The following is a 21406-nucleotide window of genomic DNA, read 5'->3' as shown; positions in this document are numbered from 1 at the left end:
ACATATAAAGAAAAATATAGTGATGGTAGATAATTATTCAGGTGGCCTGCCCACAGAATCAGTTTCTGCTTATCTTTGTCCAGTGAGGATGGATTTCTGTCCAGAGGTTCTACTCCATTTTTTTTTAAATAATTGCCCAAGTCGAGACCTTACTGAGTTCTGTTCAGCTCTCTGGTAAGGCTAGGTTACTAATTTAATCTGATGTCCAGAGATGAGAAACACTCAAGTGAAACATTCATTCTCTCCAAGAAATTCCACACAGGAAATTCTTATTTGAAAAATTCTGCCATGAAGATCCTACCCAAGTGTATAATTACAGCACTCTGAGGATTGGTTTGTTACATGCACTGATTCTCAAGGCAAAAAAAAGAATTTAATTAGCTAGCCAGAGAGATAATGCAGATTTTCTAAAGCATGGGATACTACAATTTTGAATAGTTTTTCATGGTTTAAACATGTCATAGTATATTTTTAATCCATAGCAGCCCTCTTAAAGGTTCATTGAGCTTGACAGTACACTTGAATGTTTGCCGTTAGCTGTGAATTAATGAAACTTAGATGTAATGAAACAGGATATTGCTGCATAAGTAAAACAAATGCCTTAACAGCAAGACTGAATGATGCATTCACACATCTCCTTGGTCAAAACAGAGGTGGGGGAAGAAATCAATAGGATTAATAAAGACATACTCAATTTAAGTGTTTGTCTTTAGGTGCTGTTTTCGAAGAATAGCCTCTAACACCAAGAAAAAAAGTTGTTGCCAGAATAATATGCGAACAGGTAATTTCTTTCAAGTATTTTTGCTCATGGTACAAGTGCATGTGTGTGTGTAGAATTCATTAAGGTTACAGTGATCGCCATGTCTGTCACTGGGAACTTCACAACAACTCCACGGAACCATCTTCCAAACCAGTCCTCACCAGCCAGTGCTGCAGGTTCTCGACAGAAAGTTTGCTTTGCTCAGTCCTAAAATCTGGGCTTTTGGGACCAATTTTCATACAGTCCCAAGTCGCTTGTAAGTCAGGAAGCACAAAGCAGCTCCTTTATCTTCAGTCAACATTCCCCCCACCTCTCCTTTTGTTTTAGCAGACTTCAAGCTTAGGCAGTCTATAGGATTTTAGTCCCTGGACAAGGCCAGACAGTTGAGTCAACACATGGATTATCAGGGCCAGTTTGGCTCTCTGGGGGTTAAGGTGCTGTTGAACATTTGTTTGCTTGCTTTCTTTTCTTAAAAAAAGAAAGGACACTTGGGTTACAAAAGTTTAGCTGGGAACAGACAAGATAGCATAGGGTCAGGGTTCTGTGCATGTCCTCAGAAAAAAATACTTGAAAAAATCAGGATATTCAGAGGCTGCTGTTACCTCTGCCAATTTTAACTATTCATAGCCTAAAGTTACCAGGAAAAAAAAATAAATCTTATTTAATACCTCAGGTTCTCTCTGATGTCAGCAATAAAACTTAATCTCTCAAATAGAGGGATAAATAAAAATACACATGATGTAAAACAGCCTTTTTACAGAGGTATTAATTGAAAGTTTTTATTAACTATTGTCACTTGACTTGTAAATTTTTCTATCTTGATTATACTAGTCAGTATAGTATACATGTGACTTTCCAATCTAAAAATGCAATTGTATCTTTAAAGTGATTTACTAACTCATGAAAAAAAGTAACACATTCTCTCCAAATCAAATACAGATTTCCCTATCCAACAGGCCTAATAGAATCAAAATAAAAAGAGAGATAGCAAGTTTGGTTACATGAGCTTCTCCTGACAACATATTAGAGTACCTAATAAGCTTGTAAGCTTTACTCAGAGGAGTCAGGCTTCCCTGATGCCGCTACAATAGAGATTTTCCTTGTACTGTACCCCTTCTGATACTCTGTTATGTTTCTTCAGTGTCATCAACAATAAATTCAAAGGGATAAACTGTTACTTTCATTCATCCCTGCCGATAACAGACTTACAGCTTTCACATTTGGTCTAATCTACTACATTTAAGTAAAGCAGGTATGGATTACAGTAATAATATTGAATAACAGCAAAACCCACTACTAATTAGTAATTAATAATTTTCTTCTAGTGTTACAAGAACTTGAATTTTCTTTCCTAAGTCTGTGTTCTACTCTGTAGTGTGTCACTCCTGTAATTTTTGCAAGTAGCAGCAAGTACTTCTCTTTTATTCGTATTGGAAATATATTGCTGCTTACACAAAATGATTTTAAGAGACTTCATAGTGAACTTGTGGTAAATGATTTGCCAGCAGGCAAGCACATAAAGCTTTAGAGTTAAAATAAATTTTCATTTAACTCTTAACAGGGTAGGGCCAAACAGTTCTCTGTTGTGCCACATCCTGTGCCACTGCACCAAGGTCAAATGTGAACAGACTTTCCAATAACAGGATGCACAAAACATCTATTGCACAGGGTTAGGAGTAGCCAGGCTTTCCAAGTACCCTTAAAAGTGTCACCTCTACTTCATGCACAGAGCCTCTAGAAATGCCCTCTCATCTTACAGCCACACTTCACATCACCTTTAAGAATAAAGGGGAACAGCAACTTTGTTTCTTGGAGAACAAATAAAAAACTGAAATTCTTCATTTCTTTTAAACACTATTTTGTACAGAACACATCTTCTAAAAATAGTGAGACAGCTGAATTCTTATTTTCCGGACTTCTGTAAGAAATAACAGCAAAAACAACACCTAAGGTGTGAGGTAACACATAATTCTCAAACTTGTGATGTCAGAAGACTGTTCTATTTTTATTTTGATTGAGGTAGTGGTATAATAGGATTGAATATAAATATATAAATTTAAAAAGAACTCAGTTACTGACATACTGAACTCATCATAAATATATGCAGCCCAACTTTCAAATCTAGACTGCATTCTAAACAATGAAGTTTTGCATTTAGATATGCTATTTAAGCATAAAATAAACAATGGCTTTATGAATGCCAACATCAGTATACAAGACATTTTATTAGAATACCTTACTGTGTTTAACATTAACAACTGATAGTATCAGCATATTGGGGGGGAAAAAATGTTGAAAATGACATTGTAACAGGCAGTTTTCTGCATCAGTGACACTTAACAGGCAGGGTTCACAGTTGATTGGGACAAAACTGGTAGTGTCCACTTGGGCAACTATCCCATTCTTGATACAGCCTAGAGCACTCTCAGAATGCCCTGGTCCACAGCAGGGAATATCATGGGATTATCTCTACTAACCCTGATTCTCTCACAGAAACTAGCTCAGCTAAAGACAGTCTGTGCCACAGGAACAGCACAAACCAGCCTTCATAAAGGTAAGCGTGTGCATCACTGTGCTCAGTATGGTCTGGGGCAGGAAAGAAATAACGTAGTGGGGAATTCAGAAGTTCCTCTAAGTGCAAAAGGAATTGTTTACATTTATTCACATAATTTTGGCGCTTGATATCTGGTATGGTGATACATTTAGGATGGCATTTAAACCAGTTTTGTAAGATAGACAATGCTGTATGCTGTTGGCCTGGAAGGCAAGACTGATTCCTTCTTTGTTCATAGTTTTTTTTTTTTTTTTTTTTTTTTTTTTTTTTTTTTTTAAAGACAGCACGCCTTCTTCCTTTCTCCCCACAAAAACTGTAATATAAGATTTCCTTTTATTGATGAAAGTAGGCAAGTCTGTTTTTCTCTGTGTTTTGGTTTTATTTTTTAGATCATGAAGAACTCTGTGGCACCAGTTATGGATCTTTTTGTCTAAATGGAGGGATTTGTTATATGATTCCTACTGTATCCAGTCCATTCTGCAGGTCAGCTAAGTTAGAATTTGTGTTCAAATACTCAACATCACCTGTTTAAAGACTACTTGCCCATTTTGCTTAAGGAATTACTGTTAGAATATATGAAGAAATACATGTTATCTGTGGCTGTCTCAAATTCATTAATTCACGCTAAGTATATTAGCTCACAGAAAGATGGCAATCTTAGAAAAACAAACATGCATACCTGGTCAAAAGTAGCTGCTTGACAGATGTGACTGTGCTCCGTTACATATGCATTCACGATGATATCTATATTTAGAGCCATATTGCCTCCCTCATTACAGCACAGAAAGGCACAAAATCCCCTTCGCCTCATGGAGAACAGACCGTAGCAAAGTCTTTCAGGAAGGCTAAGAACATTCCCTATTTTCCTTTTGGATGAATTATACTGCAAAATTTTCTCTAACACAAAAGTGCTGTGACCTGAACAAAATGAGAAGGCACAAAAAGGAATATAATCTTTTCTGGTGGGAGCTGGGTAGATGACACACAATCAAGGCTTACTGCATCCTCTGAATCTCACCAAAACACTTGGAGGGCAGGTTTAAAGTGACAGTCAAGTCTTCTTACTAAAAAAATTATGAAGGCAGCCTATGCAGATACTTCCTACATCATTAATTTATGAGACCATTTTCCCCTTTGGAGCTCATGCAGTACACTGTGGATAAAGAAATACTTCCTGTCTTTTGCATGTGGGTCCCTTTCATACATAAATACAACCCTATCCTATTATTCTATTATTTACAAAGATATAAGAAGACATCCAATTAAGTTGGGGTTTTTTGAGGGGGGCAGGTTTGGCTTTTTTTTTTTTTTTAATTAAACATTCACTAGTTAAGAATTATTGTTCATCAAGAGAAGTTATGGTTAATAAAATTGATTTATTTAGTATACTAAAAGGCATTCAGAGGTATATTAGATAACATTCAAAGATATCACCTTTCTATTCTCTTGGTAAGAGAATAGAAATTCTCTTTTTTTATTTTCTTGTAATTTCTTTCAACCTGGATCTGTAACTTACAGCAATAGGAGAAACAGTTGAATAGGAAAGCAAAGTCTTAAGAAACTCCCAGTTCTAACAGATGTCCCTTTTGCGTTATTTGTGACAGCTCAGTTTAAACATGCAAGCTCAAGCATGTAAGCCTCTGCAGCTGATGAGGGTATGAAAAAACAATTTTGTGATAAATGCTCATTTAAAGATACGCAGAACACATCACTGTCATAAGGGTCTTGTTGGATGTCATACAAAGAAATATATCCAGAGAAGAGGAGAAAATTCAAGAGGGCTTGATTATAATGATTTGTTCTAATTACTAGACCTCAAACTTGTACCCCAGGTACAAACTTTTACCTTTATGAGACCTCAAACACTTTACATGAAGTAAAAATGAAGACTACACACATGTGCAGAGTAAAACATGCTGAAAAGTGCAGGATATTTTTAAGCAGGAGCTTCTTCTTGATATTGAAATGTTTGCTTAAAAAGAAAAAGAGAATGTTTAGACTAAATAGCTTCAGTTCTATCTTCCATACTACTCATACTAGTACTGATTGAGAAAGGGCACTTAGAAACTATGTATTTGATAAAATACGTGTAAAGATAAAGTAAGAAGTACTGCGAACATTCACTCTTTAGCAATATGAGCTAGTAAGCAAAGACAATTTCCCTTTCTAAAGGGCTCTAAATGAAGTCACTTATAATTCAGGTACTAGAGGATTTTATAATCTGCTGAACCAGAAAAGTAGCATTTTAAGAGCGTATCTGTTATGCCTAGGCAATCTTATAGCATTTAAATTATCAAGTATTTTTCCTATGTCCCTAATGTTTGATCATGAAGTTATATGGGTTTAAATAGATGCATTCTATTTAAGAATGTCCTCATTCTAAGCATGTCCCTTAATCAGTCAGACAAGAAGGCTAATTATAGATGAGAAAGGTTTTGTTTACCCACAGATATCTTAGTAATCAGCAGTGATGTGAATAGAAACATCAGAAAAAAAATGCATCATTATTCAGCAGAATTAAGAAAAACATTTGCTGCTTTAAAACTTCCTTAAAACTGGCATCATCACCACACACTCACTCGAAGTTTTTAATAGAGGTTACTGCTGGATGGCACTGAAAGCCTCCAAGTGTTGCTCAAATGATCACCTCCAGCCAACAGAAAAATTGGGTCAGACTTTTAGAATCAAAGGCTGAATCATTGGAATTACAGCAGTGAAATGGGACAAAAATAGATGGATAAAGCTGTTAAAATATAAAACATATGTTTAAAGGTGTTGTGCTAAACACAGTGCAGAGTAGCTGATGCATCATCATTATATGTAATTTAAGAAATAGAGAAATTGCATAATTCTTTAGGGATAATGAGTACAAGTTGAAACATAGGAAGTCCCATCTCCATGTGAGGATGAACTTCTTTACTGTGAGGGTGACAGAGCCCTGGAAGAGGCTGCCCAGGGAGGCTGGGGAGTCTCCTTCTCTGGAGATCTTCCAAACTCACTTGGATGCCACCCTGTGCCACGTGCTCTGGGTGTCCCTGCTGGAGCAGGGGGTTGGACTAGATGATCTCTGGAGGTCCCTTCCAACCTTAACCATTCTGTGATTTTTTTTTTTTTTTTTTTTTTTTTTTTTGTAGCATGCTACCCTATCAAGGGCCAACTGTTCACTTTTGGACACTTCAGTTACTTTTACCCTTCAGAACTGGGTATATGATAGAGATTTAGTAGAAACAGAGTCATTGGTGACTCTTTCTCCAGATCAGCTTTTCAGTAGAATTTAAACACAGCTGAGGGATGTTAAATCATGAAGCTGCTCAGCTGCCATCTTCCCTTATTCTTGCTCTAATACTGAGTTAATGTCCTCAGCAGCGGAAGGTGCACCTGGCACCACATCCAAGGTGGATACAGGAATGTTCAAACGTACTAGACAGATAAACATGCAGCACATCAGAGAAAGAGGTAGAATCTGTTGCCTCAGGTGTATCATAAAACATGCGGCTGAAAGATGTTTGCCTCAGCATCTGATGTACAGCTGTCTCATAATCATTAATTACTGGAGTGCTGATTAAGTTAAGATTTCATTGTCTGAGGGGGAAGTTCTGATCTTTCCGTTTTCATCTTATATAAGACAGGTTTTTGAGAGTTTTCTTTCTGTATTTCAGAGAAGATATGGGTGGTTTTTCTGTGAGCACAAAACATTTCAAGGCTGAACACAGATAATGCTTATTCTAAAATGTGCTGTCAGCACTGATTTTACAAGCCATGAGCCTATTTTAAGGTTGCCTGTTACAGAAACTGATATAAAACTTGAGAAATAGATGTTGAGGATAAAGCTAGATGATTTCTTAAATTTGAAACCAGAAATAAAGTTGAAAATTTAATTAAAAAAAAAAGCAGCATTAGAACAAGAAGCCAAGTGGTAACCACTATACCTACATGCAAATGAAGCCTGAGCACATAGTAGCTAAAGAAAATCAGAATTTGAGTCAGTGTCTATTAGAAAGGATCTAAGCTGTTACTTCTGTGGTACAAAAGTAAGAGGATCCCAAGAGAGGGGCTGAAGGAATAATGGGAGAATGTGGCAACCTGGTTCCTTAGCTTCCTGTAGGGCCTTATTGATAGGGCAATAGTGGCAGACAGGGCCTGGCTTTCTTGTTAGGAGACCTAGAAGAAGGAATGGCCAGGACCCACTGTATTATTCCCTGAACAGCAATGTCTTTCCTTCCTCTGACCAGTACTGATGGTCCTTCCCTGTATTAAGGAGCCTGCATCTCAGGAAGGTTGTCCTCCTGTCTTGGGCAAGATTTGCTGAGGTGCTGATACAGCCAGTGTACCCAAAGCGGCTGAACAGTCTCTTCAGTGAGGGAAGTCAAACAGACCACCTCTGTGCTGCAGAACTCCAGAAATGCTTCATTCTGGCTAGTTTGTACAGTCGGTTTTCTGAAGAGGACCTTTCAGTCTGTAGACACCAGAGCTTGGCACAGGTAGAAAACATGAACACACCTGCTGAGGCAGGTACATAGAATCATAGAATGCTTAGGGTTGGAAGGGACCTCTAGAGATCATCTAGTGCAGAAGTTAATGGTGAAGGCCCTTCATTTTGAGGAAGAGATGATATTCTGCAATGCGCAGTGGCTTCATATTGTATTTTGGTTACATACTGCAGGGGAAGATTGCCAGACTTAGAAACCTTCTGCATGAAATTCCTATGCACAGTTAAAGGGTATTTCTACTTCCCCCTGACTTTGCTACTACTGTAATTTAGTTTTTCTTCCCCCTTCCTTATACTAATCCTCTAAAACCTACGTAAATCCCTTCTCTCTCCCTCTCCTCATTCCTTGTCTGTCTGTTTCTCTGCAATGGGTCCTTCTTTCTCTTTTTTTCAAATGGCTTTCCCAAAGATAAATATGCTCTGGAAGTCTTCCAGATGCACACAATGCATGTAGCTAGTGCAGGGCTTAGCCTTCATGCGGGCTGCTCCTCTTTCTCTACCTCTGAAACTCTGCTTGTCCAATATCCTAGGCTCTTGGGAAACACAAAGCATCCAGTTAGTATTTGCCACTTCTAGCCTAAGCTTGAAAGGCAAAAACTGAAGTAGGAATGCATACCTAAAATAAATCTTAAGGTTGATATTTATGGCTGTGTTTTAATGAGGCATAAAGATAGAAAGTACAATGTTATCTATTTATGTGTTTGAGAGGTATTTATGAGCCTTACAAGGACAAATAACAGCACTACCAGATATTACAGTAAGTCATGCTTTATAAATACTGAGCTAAGGGAGTTCTAGGGTGAAAATAATCCATTCCCTCAACTTCACTCTAATAGTACCACAAGTAAGAGTTTTATTTTGCTTACTATGGATGTGAATGCAAATTTAAAGTAGCAGTTTTGAAAGTTATCTGGACACAAAGCTTCTTAAAAAGCCACTTACAGTTTCCAATAAGAACTGCCATTGCTTTTTAAAAATTTAAAACCTTAGATAAAAATTTTAAACCTTAGATAAAATTTTTCATGTTTACAGGATGTCTGGATTCAGCCAGCCAGCCTTTAAGAGCCTTCTACACCCTGCAGATCAGGACAATTGTTAAGCTATCAGACATGTGACCTGAGCTGAAGTGGCAATCAGATAAGCTCAGGGTTTTTCTTTTTTTCATGACTAGATTTTGTCTTTACATGCCATCTTTTTCCACCAAGAAGCATCCAGGTTTTTCCTGACTCAGAATCTACAAATCTCTTACTATATAACACTAAGACAGAAGACTTCATGTGCACATTTGAATCAAATCTAGTTCCAATCTTGAAGTCTATCAGATCATATTTTCTTGTGGCACCACTTCAGTCTGAAAGAAAACAAAATCTTTTCTTCTTACCCAAATCAGATAAGCAGTGGATCATTTGCACTGTCTCAAACTGTGGGTGCATACAGACTGCAGTAATGCCTTGTTTTATTGGTGGGCAAGCTAATATGCTTATGTATTAGCTACTGATCAGACCATAGAGGATCAATACAGTTTCAGTCTGGTCATACCGTGGCATCATATCAGATGCCATTTATTTTCTTCCACCTTGTATTGATCTTGACATAACTCCCTAAGTTGAATGATACTGCGGATTTCTTTACATATATTCATTATATCAGTGTTTCCTCTACAGCATGGCTCTTGCCATGACTTTGTGGCACATGAGTTTTAGAGTCACCTCATGTGAACACAGGTATTTACACACACAGTTCCTGTATATGCCCACACACACATGTGTCTGCATGCGTGCAGAAGAGAAGTCTGGACGCCATCCGAAACGAGGGCTTGCAGCCTCACAGCTTTATTCAAACCTTAGAAACCTGTCGTCTGCCAGCTCTGATGGAATTAGAAATGCTAATTTCTCAGAAGGGGAAAGAGCCCCTTCTCCACCAACTTTGCAATGCCACATGTTGAGATTATTTAAAGTCAGCAGACAGCATGTGCTGAAACAGCGTGTGCAAGAGCAACACCCGGCCTAGTGACCACACACTTATTAGAATAATTCTCTCTTTAAATAGAGCTTAGAAACAGGCTTCGCTGCCTTTTGCAGACATCCATTTAAAGCACAGAGGCACATTTGTCTGTCATACTGGACAACTTGGACCACGCCATGCCTAAGCTATGCTCCACATTTAGGCATCTGCTAAATAGGGTATGTTACAGGTGTGAGTTGCTATCAACTTTTAAAGCCTTTAAGAGGAAGCCTCAGTACCTCTAGGAGACACGAGACAGACAGTCTGATCATGTTCCCCTACGGAGGCTATGCTTATATGAGGCTGCTTTTCTGCCTTGCCCCCATCACGGTGTATGTGACTCTACTGAAATTACTACAACTCCGCTGATGCGAAAGGACAAAATCTTTTGGCTGAGGCCTCCTGTTTATTTTTAAAGTTTATCTAATTTCTTACCAACTTCAGTAAAGCACTTCAGCAGAAATCTTTCTTGACTCCCTGAAGACATTTATTGCCTTTATACAGTTAGTATATCCCTTCTCCTGTTTCAAACATCTGCATTGGTGACTTGGTAAAAACTGGCACAAAGTCACCTGTTTTCAGAATTGCTCTGACTGTACAATAGCAGAGCCTAATTCTAGAATCAATTCTTTGGCCATAACTTTGTTTATAGAAGGTAAATGCAACTAAGGGATGCCTGACCTCAATTTTCCTGTTTCTAGGAAAGCTGCTGTGACCTTTTAAACTTTACTGTTGACCACCTTCTCAATTTTTTCATGGTCTGTAACAGAACAGAAGTACTGCTTCCATGACAGCTCACCCTACAGTATCACAGTAGTTCTCTAACCCTAGCTTTTTAACCTCAATGCTTAGGAAAGCTGTCCCTTTCTCCCACTGCTTCACTTGTCCTTTAGTCCACCGACTTCCTTCTCCCCACCCTCATTCTTTAGAACTTTTCCATAAGCTTTAGTTTGATGCCAAAACCTATTTATTTCTTACTTCTCCTATCACTTTACCCTCTCCAGTTCTGGGCTCCACAGTACAAGAGGGATGTGGAGCTGCTGGAGAGAGTCCAGCGCAGGGCCACAAGGATGATCAGGGGCCTGGAACATCTGCCCTATGAGGAGAGGCTGAGGGAGCTGGGCCTGTTCAGCCTGGAGAAGAGAAGGCTGAGAGGGGATCTAATCAGTGTCTATAAATACCTCAAGGGAGGGAGTGCAGAGGACGGGGATGGTCTCTTTTCAGTGGTGGCCACTGATAGGACTAGAGGAAATGGCCGGAAACTGAAACATCAAAAATTCCACAGGAACTTAAGGAAAAATTTCTTAACAGTGAGGGTGACAGAGCACTGGAACAGGCTGCCCAGAGAGGTTGTGGAGTCTCCTTCTCTGGAGATCTTCAAAACCCGCTTGGATGCAGTCCTGCGCCACGTGCTTTAGGTGTCCCTGCGTATGCAGGGGGGGTTGGACTAGATGATCTCTAGAGGTCCCTTCCAACCCTAAGCATTCTATGATTCTATGATTCATTCTGCCATTTTCATTGGTATTCAAGAATACTTGTATGAATTTTATATTCCATTTTCTCTTCCTGCTTTTCTATGCAGCTCTGTCAAGCATTTTTCTCTCACTTGCTTGAGAACAATGCGCCACTCAGACTACATTTCTATTCTTAAAAATAGTCTACAAGTATTTCAGACAGAGGCCACTGAAATGCCACTACACTTACAGTTAATATCTGGAACATTATCTCAAGCAATCAAAGAACTGTCTGCCTACCCTCCCTTCTCCCAGCAGTCAGATGGAGCAGCTTTGAGAAGTCTCATGTTGTGCTAAATAAGAAGTGGGTGCTTGATCAGCAACATGGCTTTAACGTGTGGTCATTATGATATCCACATTAAAAAAAAAAAAAATCCAAAGTTTATTTTCGGAGGCAGGGAATTACCAGAAATGGCAATAATTCTCTGTGGTATGGATACAATAATCCACAAGCTACACAAGGTGGTTCTGGGAGCCACATGGAGCAGGCATGATAGGATGCCCCCAGGTGGTCTGGCTTAGCTAAGCGGCAGATCTTTCCTTTAACAGCTCCTTCCCATGTGCTTATTGTTCCCAGTCTGAAACAGGACCTTGCAGCTGCCAAGAGCAGTTGAGAACTTTGTATTACAGATCTCAGCCCATTGGCCTCAGCTGGAGCTTGAAATTCCTTATGTCACAGGCTATCATGACTCTAGTGCCAGAAATAGCAAGATCCTTACTAATCCAAATAGATGGAAACAAATGTACCTACATAAAGATACATGGGAAATGCAGTGGTTGGATGAAATTCTCCATTTTCTGTGATGTAGTGAATTCCTTAAAATAACTTAGCAGAACAAGTGAAAAATGTAAAACGAGTTATTAGTTTAGCTTCTACCTACATGTATTTGACTCAATATGAATTATTGAGTAAATTATTTTATTTATTTTTATAGTAAAGACCCACATTTATTGTGATGAACTCAGGTCTAGGTCCCCAGAGTACAGTGTAGGATACATAGCAAGGTAAGCCTTGGACTACCATCCCATAGACACCCTATGCAACTAGGAGAAATCCCAGTCCCCTCCACTTTAGGGATAAATCCAGCCCTGAGTGTAAACTGACTCTACATTGAAGTATAATGCAAAGAGCAAGTCTCAAGTTTCATTGACATGTTTGCAGGATATATATTGGTATCATTTGAATTACTGGCCTCATAGAAAGCAGGATTTGGGCTTTTTCTCCCTCACCTACAGGGAGAAAGTTGTCATAGTTGAGATTTTACACCGGTTCCTTATGAATGGAACATTAAAATGAATCATAATTCAAATGAACAGAAATGTGTAGGAGATAATTAGCAAGTCTAAGATGAATTTTAAGTCTTGGACATTTCTATAGTCAAAGTTTTTTGTAATGCATTACTGAGGAATTACTTGCATAATTCAAAAATTCAGTTCTCCCTTCACAAGACTACATTCAGTTCAAAGGCAAACATATTGACTGGCTAGTATAATTTAGCCACACCACGATAAGAGCATCACCACCAGATAGCTATGCTGAAGAATCCAAATTCTATTCCTTTCATGAATGTGCTTCAATTGAACATATGCAATGGAAATAAAACACAGAGTACTTACGCAATAGTACAACAATTAACAGAAAATGAGAAAGATATTTCTAAACTTTTCCACTTCTTATAGCCCATATTTTATCCAAGATACTAGCCCCGAGGAGAACACCGATACTTTGATTAGTATCTAAACAGTTTGTTCCTTGACTCAACAAAGCAGAGTATTTTTAATGTGGAACTTCGACTTTTAAGAGAATATCGGTATTAAATAGTATTATTGCCTATCATGATAAAATACGCAACAAATGCCTGTGTGCATAGGAAAGAAAAGTCCATGATCTGCGCCTATCCCCAGAGAGCCAGGCCCAAGAACAAACTGCTGCTTTAAATCTACTTAGGAGATGGGAATACAGAACTTGGAGCAGAAGCAGTGTTTGCAGAGGGAACTTTTGCTTCCTCCACATCTTGCAGTATAGTGTGAATCTTTGCTTCAGGAGAAGCTTTCAGAAGGTTCATACCTAAGATGGGCAGAGCAGGGAAGCCTTTTAGTTAGGTCTGTCTGGACAAGGCCGTTCAGCAGCACATGAGATGCTTTGGAATGAGTTATTTCACTGCATAAGCTACCATCATAAGTACCTTTGCAATCTGTAAAGTGTTTTATGTGCACCGTGTGTCAGTAAATTCCCATTTCCTTGATCTACTATAACTGACAGTACAAGCTCTTAATGAAGAAAGGTAAAAAGCTACAGGAAAGCAGGAAAAGAAAGCGTGACTGCCGTGTCTGCGATGAGAGCCAGTGAGACGAGGCACCTAACATTAAAATCAAAAATCCTGCGGAGGAGACAGATTTAATTGTGAAGTATATCATGTACGTTGCTAATCCAGAGACTATATTAAAGAGAGAGAGTTTAACATATAAAAGCATGGCCCAGAATATAAAATGAAATAGGAACATGCCCTACTCTTTGCTCCAGAAATATGATCCAAGTGGAAAATCCATAAGAAATCTTATTGCAAATACAAATTTGAATTATGTCATCACAAGAAGTTCTGCTCTCCCCACTTAAAACCAAAAGGAGCCTTATGCTTTTTGTATTAGATGACAAGGTAGACTCTAATCCATATAAACCTTGGTTTCCCAGGTGTATTGAGAATTACACAGGAGCCCGTTGTGAGGAAGTTTTGCTGCCCAGCATCAAATCCCAAACAAAAGGGGACCTGTTTGCAGTTTTCTTGGCTTCAGTTGTTCTTCTAGGAGTTCTTGTAATTGGAACATTCTACTTCCTTTGCAGGTAAAAGTGCTTCAGAGTGCTGAAGCTATTCAATCAAGTAGAAATTTCTTCTGGTAATCATGTACTAATTATTTGAATGTAAAACTATGCAATGAATTATCCATAAGGTCTGTGTGGTTATTCAGCATAATTAATGTGGAATTCTCAACTTGCCTGTAATATTTTACTTCCTGGGTTGTAGTGTTTTAAATATCTTTTGTAAGCTAATATTTACAGTTGCCAAGAAAGAAAGAAATTGTAATGCACCCATTTCTGAGATTTTTATAGTATACCTGGCTTTAGAATTAACATTTTAAAGCATTTGTCTAAAGATGGATAAGCAGAAGCAATTTTCTAGAGTGATTAGGAATCAAAAACTCTTCCAATAAATTGTACTGGCAACCAAACCATGTGGGTGTCATTAGCTCCCAATTCCTTTACAGCTCCTGGCTTGAAAGGAAAATACTTAACTATGTACACAGTTACTGGGATCAAGACAACCAACCTGTTTGTTGCTGCAGCTTTTTTAAAGCAGGGAACTGGTACACTTAACTAACCAGCATCTCCTCTAGCAGGATTTGTTTATACATTGAAATACTGGAAGTTAGAGAACTGCAGGAGGCTTAGTACAGTATTACAGGAAAATATTGTTTACACTCAAACATTCACTTATCTACAGAGGATATTGGTAGATGCTTAGATACCCAGATGAAAGCTTGCAAGATACTAGAGGAGAACAAGCAAAAGTCATTTGGGCATTGTTAATATTACTGTTTTGACTTACTTACATTAATGTCCTGTTTTATTTTTGGCTTACAGCACTTGTTGCAAGAGTTTATACTATCATGATATCAGTAACATGATCTAAGACCACTTAGTAGCCCCTCTCATTGCTAACTAATGCAGATTTACAGCCTCCCATGCTCTTGGGTACTCCCGCACGGCTTTTCCCCTCCGTTATGCTAACCTCCGCTTCTTGCAATTCTCTCATCTTCACTCTCCCATAACCACATTGCCAGCTCAACCTTTCCCCATCACAGTCTTTCAACAAGTGACCTTTGAAATAGCCTGTCTGGTTTTACCTTGGCTGCTGTCATGGAAACCAACTGGATGCCAGTTTTTCCCACAACTGAACACAGTTAGAAGAGAGCAAGAACATCTGATAAAAAAAAGATTTTGTTTCAAAAAAGTTGTTGCAGAGAATAAATCAGGATTAACTTAATCACAAAGACTTTACAAGGGCTGAGGCGTCAGCAGTGCAGCCCAGAACAGCTGCTAACAAGAGAATATTTAGGGATTACTGAGAAGTTAGTGGGATACAATATAGTTTTAACTAAACCAAAAGAGTTCATACAAAGCTCTTAAAACTGTTTGCATTTCTTTAAAGGTAAAGCTTGGCTCTGGGAAGAAAAACATGTGAAGAGAATGCAGAGAGCGCAATCTATAACAAGACCCCTTTCATGTTGCACAGAGTAAGATAAGGGGAACGCTGGAGACAGATTCTCCTGAGTTTTATTGACAGAAAGCCTCACATGGAGAGTTCAGCAGCTCAGAATAACTGCACTTACAGGCCTGTGCAGGTTTTCTACTGCATGGCTGGAAGGTGAACCTCAAACTATTTCCTTATGGGAGCTCAGTTTACTCAGGTTTTATATAACTGGCAGAACAGATAGGGAACCTTTATGCTAGAAAAAGGGCAGCAACTTGATCTTAACACAGCCACCCCTGAATCTAGCTTAGCTACCGCACTTGTTTATGAAAACTCATAAAGCAATAATTAATTTGTCTGGTCATAAAGAAAAGCACATAACCATCTAAGAGCTACCCTTACCTTTAAGCTTCAGAAGTCTGATATGACACGTTCATCTTCTGCTTCAAAGCCTGCAAAAGCAGCACTTTCCCTTGAGAAATCCTTCTCCCTCAACTGATGTGATCAGCACATCAGAGTATTTGCAAAGTCAGTTCTTAAATCTGCTGCCATCTCTTGAGCTGTATAAACAAGGATGATTGTTAGCAGCTGCGATTAATAACATTAGGTTTACCCAGATTTGGTCCATCAGCTCTAACATGCAATTTTAGAAGGGTCTGGAACAAGGGCTTGTAAGGGTTAGCAGAGAGCTTGTGTTATTCTTAACGTGTCCTTTTGACAGGCAGTATTAAATTAAAAGAATTAGAGAAGCATTGTGCTATCAAATTTCCACTACTACACTTTATTAAAAAATATTATGTTTTATCCAGAATCAAAAAGTACAGGATTTTTTTCCCATGTTGTTTATCAGAAAGCATTTCGGTGGCTCTTTCAGCATAGGATTAAAGTGTTTTTAGTATAAACAGTACTGAGTGTTTTTAGTATAAACAGTAATAAAATTGAAAGAGTTGCAGAGGAACAAAGCATACTAGTTGCAATGTAGTATAAAAAAAGAGAATCCTTAAAATTGTACATCAGATCTGTGTTAGAATTTAGAAAACTGATGCTCTAATTTTTCCTCCATGTCATCACTCGCATCCCCCTTCCTTTCCAAGTTTTCTGCCTCTCCGGCTGCATGCCACTGTGGCACATTTCAGGACCAGGCATGTGTGGGTGCAGTTGATCTGTGAAAGATTTTTATGATCCTAACAAACACACCCATGCAGCAGATCAGGATGGGGTGAAAGGAATTCATTGTTCTTCTCTTTCTAAAACTGTATCTTAAGTAGTGATGAAAGCAGCTTATAAAAGAGGGGGACTGGATAGGAAAGGGTGTGGGCAAACAGTTGTAAACAGGTCTCGGTTTATATTTAGCCAAGTCATCACATTTTTATCAGCTATATATGAAAATATTTTCTACAAAAATAAACAAGAAAGTGTTTTTGAGCCTGTCAGCAATCTCCTGTTAAGCTGAATTCATTTTGTATTGATTATGTACTAGGATTCATCAGGATGGTGTGGTTTGGGAAGGGGAATCTACAAAGAAATAAAAGAGAATCAAAGACACTGAAGAAGCAGGCAGTATTTGACTTGGCTAGTGGGAGAGAGTGGTAGAATGGAGAGAGAAATAGAGGAACGTAACGGAAGATCCGAGCGAAAGGAACTGGAGAACGGGCAGGGGAAGAAAGAATAAATTTAGAAATGGTCAAAGACTGGAGATAGAAAAAACAAGCAGCTTAGACCTGGGAAAGATGAAGCTGATGAATAGGGTACAGCATGTTTTAGGTATTTGCCACCTTTCCAGATGAGAGGTAATTGAGGTCTGTTCTCCCTGTCACAAATTGTGGAATACCGTGGACTTTGCATGGGATATGAACTGCTATGGGGCTCTTCTTTTATACAATTATACTCTCTCCTGCTGAAGACCTTACAGATTTTGCTCTTTGTTTTAGTAGGTTAAAACAGAAGCTGATGGAAGTTCGGATAACTCTGTTTCAGACAGAAACAGAGACAGTTTAAAGACAGTGTGGCTGTTCTGGGTGAAAGGCCTTCTGAAAGAATCCTGCCTTGGGGCATTTTAGAGACCCAAACTGCTTTTTGAAACAGTGAATTGAATCTGACTGTCCTAAAGATTTGTTTTGCCCTGTGCATTATCATGTCAAACAGCTGCTGCCTTCCTCTTAAATTCTGCAAGTGAAGCTGGTCCCACAGGCTTGTCTGGGTTAAACCTCCCACTGCCAGCTCCCACTTGGGTGCTTTGGCTGCCTATGTTACTACATCAGGCTCTCTCTCCAGGAATTTACTGCTTGATGAGCAATAAAAGTCTCTTCTCAGTCTTTGGAGAGCAAGCTCAGTTCAGTGTGCTACGTTCATCTCAACGGTGAACTCCTTTCTCCCCTTTTCACACACTATCCAGACGGAGCTGCTCTCTCGATTGGAGCAAACACACAGCACACACCTCTCCTTTGCCCCTCACAACAAATGGCACTAGTCAAGCTGACTGTTGTGTCCTGGGGAAAGCAGGAAAGTTTTCAAAACTCCTGCTATTAAACTGCTACTGAGATAACAAATGGCAGATTTTGCTAGAAGCAATTCAAGTGCCAGCACAGGTCCATCTGGCTTCCTTCTGCAACAGGGTTACTACAAGAAGAGCAAAAAGGCAACTGATTAATCTAGTAGAGAATCCATATGAAATAGCTTTTATTAAAAAAAAAGGGGGAGAGAGGCCTGAACGTGAAATGCACAGCTTGAATGTGAAGTGCACAGCTTAGAGGGGTGGAGAAAGCCCTAGGGAAAACCAAAATACATCTGTAATTCATTTCTGTAATTTAGTATAAGTCCGAGTTGAAAGGGTAAATTACTTGCTAGATAAGTATATATTCGATGGACAAGAACTATGCCAGCCAAAACAACGGGGTCTAGGAATACAGCCACTTGAGCTATCCAAGCCAACAGACTTTGTGGAGGAGTTTACAGCACCACAGGACACAAACAAAGAGGGGAATAGCTCATGGCTCTTCTCAAAACAGCAGATGTCTAATTACTATTAAAAGATTGAAGGAGAAAGGAGGAGATCCTCTCTGTTTAAAAAAGCTTTGTCTCCTGAAGAAAGTGTGGAAAACATTATAGTATTGATATTTTCTTTCTAAATATAAGAGAGTTAATAAATTAATTTTTTTTTTTGCTGTCTACTAACTACATAATAAAGAGTTGAGAAGTCAGGCTGGAACAGGAACATTAACTGCAAGAGAGAAGCTGTTAGTTCTGAGTCCTCTTCCTGCCTCTGATCCCTTTCGTTATCCCTACACGCTTCTCAGAAGTGTGGAATATTCATTCAAATGTAACCGCAGAAGACCTGTGTTGCTTTTTTTTTTCAGTGGAAGTACCATTCAGTTAACGTGCATCTTCTCCAATGCACTCTGAATCTTTTTTCACTCTGTGTGCTTTTACTCTGTTTTTACTCTGTTGTGTCACTTTTTTGCTCCTTATGACCAGGAGAGCTGCCATTACGCGGAGGAGCCCATCGGAGTGCGGAGCCAACCTGGTTGAGACGACGCGCAGCAATGGCTGCAACAGTGAGTACATTTCAAAGTGAATGACTGCACTCTTCAAAGAAGGCAGGAGACAAAGGGGTTAATCCTCCCTTTTTTCCCTAATTAAAAGCATATATTTTATTTATTTTTCAGAAATAATAATAGAATAAAGCAGTAAAGCAGATGAACAATGGGAGACCAACATGCAGAGCAACCATAATTATATAACTAGTGAAGAAGAGGGTGTAGTGAACATGATGAAAGAAGAAAGTAAACTAAAGTAGAAGGCTTTCTTGCTGGAGAAGACTGCAACTAAAACATGAACAATAGTATTTATTAGTGTTTCCTTAAATTTTAAAAGACATATCAAATTCTACAGAAATTAGTAAACACTGTATGTTTGAATTTTGTGAGATTTTCCACGACAAGTGTAACTCGTATTACTTGTGAAGAAGTGATCATGTCTGATTTTTGGTTTCTTTTTCAGCAATGCGTAGATAGAAATGTGGAATAATTTTGTTTTTTACTGCATGGAAAATAAAAAATACTCCTTTTTGTTTTCACTTTGTAAGAAATTTGAGATAATCATAGGATTTTTTCATAATCTAAGTAGCATGAGATAATGATAAGAATTTCTGATGAGACTGACTCTTTTCACAGTATCACCTCAGAAAAGTTGTGACTGCCTTGATTCAATATTTTCAAAATTTATCCTTGCTATAAATGTCCATGATATGGATTTTTTCAGATAACCCTATCAAATGTAGAGGAAAAAAAACATAGCTTCCTCCAGCTAATATTGCTTTTTTGATAGTAAGGCAACATGAGGGTGAGGTGTCATTATAGTGTACTGAACAGCTTCCTGGCATAAGATTTTAATTCAAATTAAAAGAAATTGCTGAGAGGCTTATAATGGTTAAAAGAGATTTACTGGGCAGAGTATTTACTCTTTGCTTGGTACATGTCCCTAGTATTATGCAAGGTACCTTCCATGATGTTTTTGCCTTTTGCCTTGCTAATATCTCCTGGTAATTTCACTTCTACAGCTTTCAATTTCAATTCTACAGCTGATAGTTCCTACCATGGAAGTAAGGAAACTTATTTACCAAGTCCGTTCCTGAAAGAAAATAGTATCCAGCCAGATGTCTTGGCTGGACAAGTCATGCCCTCTCTGAAGTCTCATTTTTTTTATTTACATAACCATTTGCTGATCACACTAATATATTATATATTACTATCTATTATATATTATAGGGTTGTATTGAAGAGAAAGTTAATTGAGAAAACTCCAGGAATTGAAAGGAAGGAAAATGCAGAATGCATATTTCTCATTTCTGAAAGAAAACCAATGGCACATAAAGGTGCAAAGAAAAATACACATAAAGGTGCAAAGAAAAATTTGAATAAGCTTGTTTCCCTGGGGTGCCTGCTACATGCTGTGGTGCCAGGAAAAATAGTGTGTATTTTAAATCAGTGTTACACAAGAGCACAGTAAGACAAAGAAGAAAGGATATACTGTTACAGCCTATAAGCTAAGAAGTGAAAATCATACAGTAATCAATACTAGAAAACAAAACAAAGAAATTCATTACCTTCTAAGGACTCATGCCGTAGAAGCTGTGGTCCAAGTGAAAGCTGAACATCTGCAGAGAGGTTGTAAAGACATCAAATCAGTCTCAGACTCAGGAGGAGGCTCTGGTCCAGATAAGATCTCAATTAAGTTTTGCAAAGCTTTGAAAGACCACTTCTGCCCCAAATTAACTGAGCTTATTCCTTATTTTTTGAACTTCAAACCATTAACAGATACTCTGAAGGACGCTACTAATGTTGTTTTAAAGGCTAGGAAATATAAAAGTGATTTTTTCATCACATAGGAACATGCCACTGATAAATATAGAGCTTAGGGTATGTGCAGTGGTATTGATAGCTACATGAGAATCAGTGTTACTTAAAATACCATGCATAGCCACAGTGACAAATAGTCAGGGAAGATTGCTGTTAGATAACATCCATATGTTATTGAGCGTGGGCCACTCAGACTTAATAACGGCAAAGTTCAGGGCATTACTTTCACTGAGGAATGAAAAGCAGTTGCCTGAAATGGAAATTTAGGAAGGAAATCCTAATAGAAGATGGAAGAAATAAATGGGCTGAAGTTGTACTCCATAAACTCTTACAACCCTCTCAGCTTTCCAGATAGATATGGAGTAGTAATTCATTGCCACTCAACTTGTTTGCATTATCCAGGAAGGAATTTGTACCAAAACACCAAGCTGATTAAATGAAAGCATGGTCTAAATGCAAACAAGTCCATTTATGAAAC

The 21406-nt window shown here is 38.4% G+C and overlaps 1 protein-coding gene across 1 annotated transcript; it reads left to right on the top strand.

The window, feature by feature from the left end:
* The first annotated feature begins 860 nt into the window (after positions 1–860).
* NRG4 (neuregulin 4) lies at positions 861–19433 on the top strand. The gene is made up of 5 exons (XM_088520954.1): positions 861–950; positions 3664–3797; positions 14014–14163; positions 19046–19125; positions 19237–19433. The coding sequence occupies exons 1-5, from the start codon at positions 861–863 to the stop codon at positions 19251–19253; spliced, it is 471 nt and encodes a 156-aa protein (XP_088377080.1). The 3' UTR covers positions 19254–19433.
* The last annotated feature ends 1973 nt before the right edge of the window (positions 19434–21406 follow it).

This window comes from Tinamus guttatus, unplaced genomic scaffold (genome assembly GCF_059628265.1).
Source record: "Tinamus guttatus ecotype Peru unplaced genomic scaffold, ASM5962826v1 Tinamus_guttatus_pri_ptg000004l, whole genome shotgun sequence".
NCBI classification, from domain to species: Eukaryota; Metazoa; Chordata; class Aves; order Tinamiformes; family Tinamidae; genus Tinamus; species Tinamus guttatus.
Note: the sequence above shows the minus strand (reverse complement) of the source record. Positions and strands in the feature narration are given on the sequence as shown.